This window comes from Marmota marmota, unplaced genomic scaffold (genome assembly GCF_001458135.2).
Source record: "Marmota marmota marmota unplaced genomic scaffold, marMar, whole genome shotgun sequence".
NCBI classification, from domain to species: Eukaryota; Metazoa; Chordata; class Mammalia; order Rodentia; family Sciuridae; genus Marmota; species Marmota marmota.
This window is the reverse complement of record NW_026000173.1, coordinates 1303547-1315974: the sequence shown is the minus strand read 5'-3', so window position 1 is coordinate 1315974 and position 12428 is coordinate 1303547. Positions and strand designations below refer to the sequence as shown.

At 35.6% G+C, this 12428-nt stretch overlaps 1 protein-coding gene across 5 annotated transcripts in view; it reads right to left on the bottom strand.

Moving 5' to 3' along the window:
* The window catches only part of Rimklb (ribosomal modification protein rimK like family member B), an 83336-nt gene that overhangs the window by 18492 nt on the left and 52416 nt on the right, over positions 1-12428 (bottom strand). For all 5 annotated transcript variants that reach the window (XM_048787844.1, XM_048787845.1, XM_015506569.2 and 2 more), the window contains exon 3: positions 477-707. In XM_048787844.1, the coding sequence (XP_048643801.1) occupies positions 477-707 (231 nt within the window). The remainder of the gene's footprint in view (positions 1-476; positions 708-12428) is intronic.

The window sequence follows — 12428 nt, the reverse complement described above, 5'->3', positions numbered from 1 at the left end:
TCTTTAAAAAAAAAAAAGATTCTGAAACTACAGATAGTTTCAGAAACACTGTTTTAAAGCACTTAAGATATTTTCTTAAAAAATATATTTATGAAGTTATGAAAATTATAATGACAATAAGAAATCACACAAATATAAAATTGTTATCTTTTACCTCAAACTTTGGCTTGCCGTTTACTTTTATGATAGTTAATTAGAACAGAGCCAAATTCACTTAAGCATTGTCTCTAGCAGTTTCTGCACAACAGTATTATTGAAGGTTACCACAAAGAACTTTACCAAAAATTTTTGCTAACCTCATTCTACCTCATACTGTGAAACTAATCTGAAGACATAATTCAAAATTCTTAATACTGAAAGTCACTCTCTTTAAGAAGCTTCTTCATGTTCACAAATCTACAATATAAATTAATATGGATCTCAAAATTATCAGTGCTTTGAACACTTAGGACATATACTCTTACTAATGGCCTCACCATAAGAGAAAGTATCTGGGAGAGGAACACCGTGGCCAGCTAATTCTTGAAATGTCCAGAACTTATTAACACAGTTAAGGATGGCTTGGGGTCGGTTCATCAATCGACATCCCATCTTCTCTAGATGGCGCAAAACAGTGATGTCACTATCACTTTGTACCCAAGGGGTTGGAACTCTCACAACCACCACTTGGGGGTAGGCAGAGATTAGTTCTCCATTGATCCGTAGACCTAAAATACAGGAATGAAACCAAAATCTTTAGAAAGGAATAGATAATAAAACAGAGGAATAGTTATACACAAAAACTTAGATCACAAAATTAAATGTACTATGTTGTTAATATTGGGTTGGGAGAGAGACACATTCCTTTGTAAGAAAAAAGAAAATTCCTATACTGGTTAACTAAATCATATATATGCCAACAATGATTACTACACAGCCATTAAAAAGAATGTCATGTCATGAATATCACACATACATACACCCAGAGACATAACACCTACCCCTCAATGTTTCTGTCCTAACTTTACTATTAGTGTTACTTCAATTACTATGTCTAAAAGCTAATTAAAGCCAAAGAACTAAAGTCAGCATACTATAATGATACATACATACCCATGTTTACAGCAGCATAATTCACAACAGCCAAACTACAAAACCAGCCTAGGTGCCCATCAACAGATGAATGAATAAAGAAAATGTGGTATATGTACACAATGGAGTTTTATTCAACCATTAAAAAAAAGAAATTATATCATTCGTGGGAAAAATGGATGGAACTTGAGAATATTTCATGAACATAAGTGAAACCCAGAAAGTCAGGGGTCATGTTTTCTCTCACATGTGGAAGTCAGAAAAGGGGAAAAAAAAGGGTAGAGGGTGATCTCATAAAAAGTGAAGGGAGATTGGTAGAGAAGAGAGGAGAGAAGAGAAAAGGGAAATAATGGAGAATGATATTGGCCAAATTATATTGTTCTACTGTGTGCATGTACGAATATACAATAACAAATCCCCAAATAATGTACAACTGTAATGCACCAATGAAAATAAGGAAAAAAATAAATCAAAGCAAATAATAAAATTATATATCTGTTTCTCCTCACAAAATCTTGAGAACAAGGACCTTATTTGTCTCATTTATTAATCCATCCTGAGCATTTAGAAAAGAATATCAATACATAGTAATTGCTTAATGTTTATTCAATGAACTGTCCTTCAGTAAGGGATTGATCATAGGTTACTTCTATAAAATGTAATTCAATTCAGCCCACCTAAAAAATGAATGCTATATATGCATTGACATAGAAAGAGGTCTCTGATAGACTTCTAAGGTAATTTGTATAAGAAATATAAAACCTGAATGTTTTAAAAAGTATATGTTTTCTATATACTTAAGACTACAGTGGGGAAAATACATCAATAACACTAAATACTTACAGAATTGGATGGGAGGTGAATACATTTGAAATTTTTGTATGAGTGCTTTAAAAATAAATATACATAAAATTTTAAAGTCAAAGTCGGTTTTAAGGAGTAACTTATGAATACCTTGTTCCTGTATTATTTGGAGCCTCCCTAAATAGAAGTATTAGATAAAAGCTCAAGGATCTTCTCAATTTATATGCCTCAACTATAATTTTATTGATGTAAGATACTGCTATTAGGGTAAGTTGATAATTAAGCAAGATCACATATTATGAGCTAACCAGTTTTTAATTAAGAGAGTGTGCTGGACATTTCCTGTTTACAGAACACACCATCCCTATCTTTCACCCCTCCCATCTATGACAGGATCTTAGAGGCACTTCCCATATACCACATGACAGCAGAATTCTATTATGAGAATCCACCAATGACATGACCCTCATATAACATTTTGATGGTGAAGGAAAATTAGAAATTATTCTCCCCTAGAGACTATGTTGTCATCAGCAGATATAAAGTTTGCCAGAAGCTTCCCAACATTCCCCTCAAGCATCCACTCTGCTATTATAGGTACCTTGAGATTATGGACAGCAGACTTCTAGAATCCTATACTTACTCATTTCTTAAGCTTTACCAAGGGCTTGACTAAGATAGGCAAATCTAAAGAGTATTTTTTTTTAAACTGGGGAAAAGAACACATACTACCATTGAGAATTAAAGTCTGGAGACAAAGATAGAAAATGGGAAAGTTGAGGGCTAAGGGATATAGTTAGCTCAGTGGTAGAACACTTGCCTAGCATGTATGAAGTCCTAGGTTCAATCACCAGTACTACATAAAAAGAAAGGAAAGGAAAAACTCAGCTTGATTAAAGCACATCTATAATCCTGACAACTTGGGAGGCTACAGCAGGAGGATTGCAATTTAGCAAGACCCTTTCCCAAATTAAAAAAAAGAGCTGAGGATGTAGTTCAGAGCCCTGGGGTTCAATTTGCAACACTCCCCATGCCCCCCCCCCCCCAAAGGGATATGACTTGAGAGTAGAATGATTCTTGTCACTAGAATAAACTGTCCATCTGCTACCACCAGAAAATGGGGGTGATTCTGCCAAAATCAGAATCAGATTTATATCATACACCAAGTCTATAGATGTTATTGAGAATATGAAGAAACTTAATGCCTCCTTTAACACTGCTATTTTAGGTAAGCAAAAGGTGGTCCAAGACTGGAGACAGAGTGTGAATCAAAAAGGCAAAGTGACATCTTCTAGGACCATGTGCTACAGATCTCTTAGGTTTTTCTAGCAAATGCTACTCTTTGATGTACAGCTCACAAACTGAAATAAAAAGAATGGCTGACATTTCTTAGATCCATGTTATTCAGATATAAATGTGTACAAATGTGTAAACAACTTTACCTACCATTTCATTATACTCGCTCTAAAAACACATATTCCAAATGATACTACTCAATTTTGTTTTCAACACCACTTCCACTCATTCATTCATTCGTTCATTTATTCATTTATTATAATAGTGGGAGTTGAACCATGCATGCCAGGCAAATGCTCTACCACTGAACTAGTCCCCAACCTCTTATATTGTCTTTAAATTAAGATCTTAAACATTAATTTGTCAAACTGTTCATCTAGTTTGTAAACTTAAAACCGAGAGCAAGATTTCAACATGAATATTTTGGATATAAATATTAGATTAAGTATATGAGCAAGCATTAACAGCCAATGAAGAGTTAACCTTAGAACAGCACTGGGATAACAGAACATATTTGTTCCTTTTTATTTTTTAAGATAAAAAAATGTATTACTTATTAAAAGGTCACTGCTGTTGTCAAGGTAGAGTGAGGGTATTATGAGCCAATCTCTGATTTGAAAGATTCCTTAGGCTATTAAACAATCTTCTTCCCCATAATTAAATGGGGAATTCCTCAAAGCCTACCCTGAACTTCTTTCTGCTCTTTGAAAGTAGAGTTTGACTATACTATTAATAATAAACCCTAGTGTTTATTTCTCAGGAAAAACAAACAGACAACTCATAGGCTTCTTGCTGAATGGCATTTATATTCTTCCATCCTCTAGAGTTCTGAAGGATTTTTCAGGATTTCTGGAATCTTTCAAATGTTTATGGAATTCTAAGAATGTTAATAGAAATGTCAAGTGAAGGTACTGTTTTATATACCACTAGATACACTCATAATCTTTGTGTCAAAATCATGTTACAAGGACACAGAAGACAGCATTGAGGTGCTCTGACCAGCTAAATTTGAGATGCTCTGACCATGGGGGGTGGGGGGGGTGGAATATACACCAGGCACAGTGATACATACCTATAATACCAGTAGTTCTGTTGGTTGAGGCAGGAGGATCCCAAGTTCAAGACTAGCCTCAGCAACTTAGCAAGGCACTGAGCAATTTAGTGAGACCCTTACTCAAAAAAAAAAAAAAAAAAAAAACAGGCTGGGGATGGGTTTGGTGTTTAAGGGCCACTGGGTTCAATCCTTGGTACCAAAATAAGTAGACAGATAGACAGAAAGATTAATTTAAAGCCAAAACTGGTAACAGTAAATTTTTTTTAAAAAGTTCATGAATCTATAATTATATGAAGAAAGAGCAAGCTGGGTGAGGTGGTGAACACCTATAATCGCAGCAGCTCGGGAAGTTGAGGCAGGAGGAGTTCAAAGCCAGCCTCAGCAACTTAGCAAGGCTGTAAGCAACTCAGTGAGATCCTGTCTCAATACAAAAAAGGGCTGGGGATGTGGCTCAGTGGTTAAGGGCCCCTGAGTTTAATAATTGGTACCAAAAAAAAAAAAAGTGGGGGAGGGGGCTTAAAAAAAGAATTTCACTTGTTACCACCTGAGGAGACTATTATATAACTATGAACTGTTAATGTGAGAAAACTACAATTATCCTGTAAGGGTAAAAGAAATTGAAGTTAAACCGTAAAAGTTAAAGGGTAAAAGACCGGGTATTGTAAAGTTTCTAAGCTGCGAGGTCTGAGTTAAAATGTAAAGGATTAGGTATTGTTAGGTTTCTATGCTACCTGCAAAACCTGAAATTCCTGTAGCTGTTAAGACAATGCTTAGAACCGCCCAGTAAATATTCCCCCTGACTGCTTGGTTGTTTAATAATTCAGGGCTCTGTGTGATCTCGCACGTAGGCCTTGCAGGGCCTAAACCAATCAGTTTGAATGTGTACCCCGTTTAGAACTGACCTATCACTCCCGCCTGACCTGTTCCTGCCGATGAATGAACTAATCATGTTTAGGAATTGTTGTTTGATTTTCCCGAGGTGTATAATGATTTGTTAAAGGAGACTGTGATGTATGTAAAATCCCCGCCCTTCCCCAAAAAAGTGTACTTAAGCAGTGCTCAGCCCCTGCTCGGGGCTCTGGGCTGCTTTCCCTTCTTGAGTGGGCACGGAGCCCCAGCATGCTGGTTCAATAAATCCCCTTCTGCCAATTGCATGAGTGGTCACTTGGTGGTCTCTTTCTCCGACGCTTCGCCGGACCCTTACAATCCTACCATTTTTGAAGAATATTATCAATATGGAATTACCTTTAAATACAAATGCCAGCTAATAAATCAATAATAGTGGCACAAACTTTCATTTTGTATTTCTGGGTCTTATATATAAGAAGTACACACCATTACCTATGAAGTAAATTTTGCCCAAAATGTGCAACTTAGATATAATCATACAAATATATAGAAAATGTCATGAGGCAGATATCAAAAAGAAATGATCAGATAAATCTAGAATGTGATAAAACTCTTCTGATCACCTTTAAACAATGTGATTCCAGAAATAAAGATGGCAAGGTTGTTCTACATTTAAGGCTATATAGACATTACATTCAAATGAATTCATTAATGTTACCAGAGCCAATCTGAAAAGACTAACTTAAAAAGATATGTTGAGTTCAACTAAGAAATCTGACTCTAGAGCCTACATATATTAGACTACTATATATATTATATATATAATACATATATTAAACAGTCAATTTTCTTAGGTATGCTAATAATATATAGGATTATGTGTTGATGCCCTTATTTTCTGGATACATTAAAGTATTTAGGGGTAAAATGAAAATGAGATGCTATTTAATCTGAAATGTTAGCTCCTTTAAAAACTGTATTATGCATATGGATGTATACCTATTATGAGAGAGAGAGAGAGAGAGAGAGAGAGATATGGAAGAAGGTTTTAATAAAAAGCTGGGTTGAAGGAAAAGAAATCAAGACATCATATCAAATTCCTGAGTATTCTACAAAGAAAACTGATGCTGGATCATTCACATTTCAAAATTTCTTGTATTTGATACAGTTTTTCTACTTTTTTATTTTTTTAAAATGGTTTCTTTTCTTCTATCTCACCTGTCGCGACCCCTCGCCGGCAAGGGAAAACACGACACAGGATTCTTCTTTCAGCAGTTTATTCAGGCCTTGATTCATGTATCATCTTCTAGTGACCCGCGCTCGCCACGCCCAAGCACAGCCTAATAAAGCCTCCCGCATACCAATCTTAAGCTGCCACGTGGACCTTTCTCATAGGATGGAAAGGGATTGCGTGCCAATTCTCCATATTAGGAGTTGTTTGTCACAGGCCACAGTGGAAGCCGGCGCCATCTTCTAATGGCGGCCACGGTCTAATTAGAACGGCTCACCACACTCACCAACACCAAAAGCTCTATCTATTTTCCCCCACGGCTCCATTTCTCTTGCCATTTACATATCAAGTGTCATGACAATGACAAAAAAGGTATTTACCACACTAAATTAAAAAAGAAAAAGAAAAAAAGAGCCTTAGGGAGGTGGCTCATGCCTGTAATCCCAGCAGCTTGAGAGGTGGAGGCAGGAGAATCTTGAAAGTTCAAAGCTAGCCTCAGCAACTTAGTGAAGCCCTAAGCAACTCAGTGAGACCCTGTCTGAATAAAATATAAAAAGGGCTGGGGATGTGGCTCAGTGATTGAGTGCCCCCTGAGTTCAATCCCCGGTACCCACACCCACCCTCCAAAAATAGTTATAAAAAGAAAAAAGATCAGATAATTCTAAACATTTTAAGGTATTCAGGGCATTATGAATCTCTTTTTTAATTAATCTATTCGAGTATTAACTAATAAAAGATTTCAGCAAATAAATACAGGTCATATAGTAATACAGAACTAATACATAACATAAACGTTAATTTATCTTCATGTACATCTAACATATCAGAGATGTCCCCTTGTGCTTTTTAAAAAAATTTTATTTGTTCTTTTTATTTATATCTAACAGGAGAATGTATTTTGACATCTTTATGCTTTTTTTAAATCACTGGTTTGTGCCCCTACTTCAATCCAATCAGGTTCCAAATTAATTTAAAAAGAAAACATAATTATCTAAATTTTAAAAAGAACAGACCAACTGGTAATATGAAAATGGTACCAAGAATTAGGTAACTCAATAGTGACACAAAGCATTAACTCATATTAATTTTCAAGCATCAAAAACAAGTATAAGAATATGCTTATAATGTAAGAATGTGACTTTCATATCTGCTTAGAGGCTTCCTAACAAGATATGTTTGCTTCCTAAAATAATTTCCCTCTTTAACACCTCAGCAATACTTCTTCTCCCCTCCAATATCTTAATATGCCCAGGCAGGTACAAAATTTTTATCTTTGAAGGTATGGTCTCTTGGAAATGATGTGAAACCAACAAAATTCCTTACCCAGATCCCTTGTCAAGGGAACAGAAACAAAAAGACTATTCACTCCTCATTATCACTGAGCACTGCTGCATTGTAGCCAAGAGTGATGGTTTAAAGTGAGAAGAGATAAGAGAAAGGGGAAAACAAAAAGCAGGCAAAGAAGCAATCAGATTAAGGATGCTGTTTTTTTCAAAGTACCATTTAAAATAGATGGGCTCAGTGGTGCACTTCTGTAATCCCAGTGACTCTGAAGTCACTGAAGCTGATGATTGCAAATCTGAGGCAAACCTCAGCAAATCATTGAGGATTTAAGCAACTTAGTGAGACCGTGTCTCAAAATAAAGCAGCTACCCTCCCCACCATCCCCAGTACAAAATAATAATAGTAGTAATAATAATAATAATAATAAGGGCTGGGGATGTGGCTCAAGCGGTAGCACACTCGCCTGGCATGCGTGCAGCCCGGGTTCGATCCTCAGCACCACATACAAACAAAGATGTTGTGTCCACCGAAAACTGAAAAACAAATATTTAAAAAAAATAATGATAATAAAGAAAAAGGGTCTGTGGTCAACATAACCAACTGTATGTATCCTAATAGTTGGCAAAGGGGGTAAGACACATTAAATAGAATTGTAATGCTAAAATAATGTGATTCAATCCATCGTTAAATTTTGTGAATGCTTACATTCAAGCCCTGCAATTCAATTTTCTCTTCAGCTTTTCCACACCTAGACAGTGAAATAAAAATCACTCAGGAAACGGAAAATGTAATGAAACTGATTAACCAAAAAGATAAACCTTAGGGATTCAATCAGTCTTTTATTCACTCAAATAGATTTGCTGAGTACCTGCTTTATTCGGGTACCGAATCTTGGGGTTAAGGTCCGACCTCTACCTAGGAAGTTTTAAGGGCATCAGCAGAGGGAAAATACATATAGAGTACTTAATAGATGATTAGCGCATAGTAAGTTCTTTATAATAGTTATTAAGTACTCTTAGCTCACATAGTGGGTTGATATATGTTGATGGCCTGTTAGCTATCACTACTACTATAACTAGAAAACTTGTTTCTTTATGGCTTTTGCCCTCTAGCCTTAAACTTATCTGGCTTATTTCATTTTTAATGCATAAAAGATACAATAATAAAAACGAGACTTCTACTTCACTTAGAATGAAATCTTACTAATATGGTTTGGATTTTAAGTTAAAAATACTATATCCAGGGATAGGGATGGAGCTAAATGACAGAGCTTCTGCCTAGCACACATGAGGCCCTGGGTTCAATCTCCAGCAGTAGAGAAGGTTGGGAGGGGCCAGATCCTTTAAAATACTCTATCCAATACTCAGAGAGGGAGTGTGGCCAAAGTCACAAATTCCTTAGAGGTCAGCCTGGGCAATTTATTGAGACTCTAAAGTCTCAAAAAAGCAAGGAGTTGTGGATAGAGCTCACTGGTAGTAGGTCCCTGGGTACCACTCCACTCCAAATACAGTACCAAATGTGCCTCACTCTTCGCTCTCCACCCTCCAAGAGTACTGGGTGTATCATCAGAGCCAGGGTGTACTCATTGAACTCACTGGGAGAAAGATACTTAAATTAAGGTGCTCTCATAGGTTGAAGTGCACCTAAAGCCAATGTGCATTCCCAAAACCCATCCCTACTCCAGACAGACAAGAAAACTAGCTCCATTTTTGTTTATTTCTGGTCCCCCACACCACCCCAGTGACCCAGCTTGACTTTCCAGAGCTCCATCACTCTTCCCAGGTTGGGGCCCCAATAAAGGATTTGTCTTTTCATTCATTTAAAAGTAAACAAGAAAACTACATCTAAACTAATAATTGCATTTTATTGTATTTTCTTCTCTCATAAAATAACATTCTATGTAGAAACAATAAAGAAAAGCTATATAGAAGATAAGTAAACAAGTGTTTAAATCACTGATAATAAAACCAGCCTTAAAAATTTACTTCTTTCTTCTAGCAACAAACTACTCTAGGAGAGGAAAGGATACGAAGCTTTTTAATGCAATGAAGAAAAATCTGCCTCTGCCCAATTTTGAAAAGAAATAAATTCTTTTTAAAAGTGGCTCCTAGTTAAAATCAAATGTTTTCATTAATCTATTTTTTTTCAATCAAGAATAGTTTAAACTTCATTACCTAAAGCTTTCAAATACAGCCATAAACAGAAACATATGGACTAATGAACAATAAATAAGGGGAAATATAAAACTTTGAATACTGAACTTTTTGAAGAAAACTGTTTAGAAAATATAATATTAAGGTTACCCTCCCACATTGCATTTAAACCTCAAATACTCAGGAATAATAATGAAGGAAGAGCAAAGGCAAAAAACAAGAAACAGGTAGGTAATATTGCAATATCTTCTCTGGCATGTAAACAATGGCTCCACCATTCAACTCCAATCTCTGCCCTTATTAACAGGTTAATAAATAGTTAGGACAATCAGACCTAACTACATAATTGTAAAGCCCAAGCTCTTTTTACAATGTCGTACAACTTCCCCCTAAAATCCCTAGCTGTGCTAATTATCTAAGCAGCATATAATAGCTGGGAGACTCCTTATAGCAAGAATATTTTCTAACAACGGTACCTGCAGTCAAGAATTTAAAGATCTGAACTCCTCATTCATGCTCTGCTTTCTCTCTAATGTTATTTAGAAGCCCATTCTAGCCTCTTAACTCCAAATTCTTCACAATCTTTCAAAGTATTCTTTGTCAATAGCTACCAAGTTCCCCTGATCCTTGCCCTCAACAAGTCGAAGTGAATAAAGATAATTTTCCAATTATCAGTTTCACTTCAAGTACCATGAGTTTTCAAATTCTCATACTGAAATAAGAAAAGTGATCCTTATTGCTTTTTGCCCTACCTACACCAGGTAAACAATATTCTAAAGGTCTACTGTCTGTGATCTGTTCTCTAACATGGGAGGCTGAGACAGGATGATTTCAAGTTCAAGGCCAGCCTTAGCAACTTAGCAATATCCTGTCTCAAAAGAAAATATAAAAAGGCCGGAGATATAGACCAGTAGTAAAGTGCCTCTGGGTTAAATCCCTAGTACTCCCCACCCCACCCCCACACCCCCCAAAAAGGAAAACCAGGCTTAGAAAAAAAGACAATTTTTGGAATCTAGGAAACAACCTAGAGTCTCATCAAGGTATTGTACCAAAATGATTAAATTCCATTTTCCTCCTGTTCTTGAGTCAAACTGCTCATATTCAAAGGGTAAGAGACATAATGACAAACTCTGATGGCTCAGTTTGGTTATAAAAGCAGAGGACCTTGAATAACTACACAATCAACACTGTACAATAATGGAAATGGGAATTTCTCAAAAGAAAAGTGCATTTGCTATTAGTAAAGCAAAAAAAATGGGAAAAGAGGGGTTGATCAAAGAAGCACTGGTCATTGGAGGAATGACGAAGAAATATTATATCAGAGGCCCAAAACTGAACAAATAATTTTATGCATATGAGTGTACTAATTCTCATATATCTATAACATTTTATGGGATTATTCTTATAACAATGCCTTCAGTACAGGGACAAGAGATACTACATGTCTTGTTACATTTCATCACTATCTCATCCCACATCATTACTAAGGGAACTACTTTGACATGATGCATAAGGACCTGCTTATTTTACAAGAATATAACATTTACTTCAATTTGTATAGTAACTTTTATTCATACAGCTAGACCCAATGTTTAATATTCAATACCACATAAAAAAAAAAAAAAGAAAACACAACTACCACCATTTCCAAGAGCCATCTGATCCCAAAAATCTGAAAGAATTTAAACATCAGGGTCACAAAATACCAAACACCAACATTTTCCTGAACTACTTTGGAAAAGGACAGACAATCACTCTGAAACAGGCATGGTCACTTAGTCCTGGTAGAGAAGATAAGGTTTCATTCCAGTACCTCACCCAAGAACTAATAACTAAAAGGCAGACTGATTTAGTATGCAGACTATAATCAAATCTCCCTGGTACTCTGCTAACAGAAGGAGCTTAAAAAAAAAAAAAAAAAAAAAAAAAAGACCTAAGTACCTAAAAAAGAAGACATTACTTCCTGATAATTTAAGATATAAAAGCTTTCTCCTTTAAATATGTTTTTAGCATTTCAGAAAAGAGAAAATGTATATGTCTAACACCATACCTTGTATATAATAGGTAATCTCAAACCATTTCTTCTCAAATAACTCAGAAAACTTCCAATTAGATTTAAGGAATATGTTTAATTAGTGATAACTGAGTTCTCAATAACAATAATCTCAAATAGCTAATAAATAACTGAATCAATACCACATGGAAAATCTAATGACTTTAAATTAGGGAAGAAAGCATAGTATATTCCTGTTAAAAATACATAATTTGAAATGAAAACTAAAACATTAAAATAAGAGAATATATATAAAAGCAAAATGGAATCTTCTCGCAAAACAATTTAAAAAAAGAGAGAGAGAGAGAGACTCTCGTTTCCAGACTCAATGGCATTGCAGTTTTAAAATGAGAAAAGGAGATTGTAAACTGTTATAGATATGACAAGAATTTTGGAAAGTATAAAGCTGAGTTGTTCTCTTTCCTCAAAGAAGATCAACAGTCCATAAAAAGGTTGATGGCTCAAGTATAAAATCACAGTCACACTGGGCATGGTGGCACACACCTGTAATTTCAACAGCTTGGAAGGCTGAGGCAGGAGAATAATGAGTTCAAAGACAGCCTCAGCAACTTAGCAAGGACCTAAGCAACTTAGGGAAACCCCCCTCCAAAAAAAAAAAAAAAAAAAAAAAAA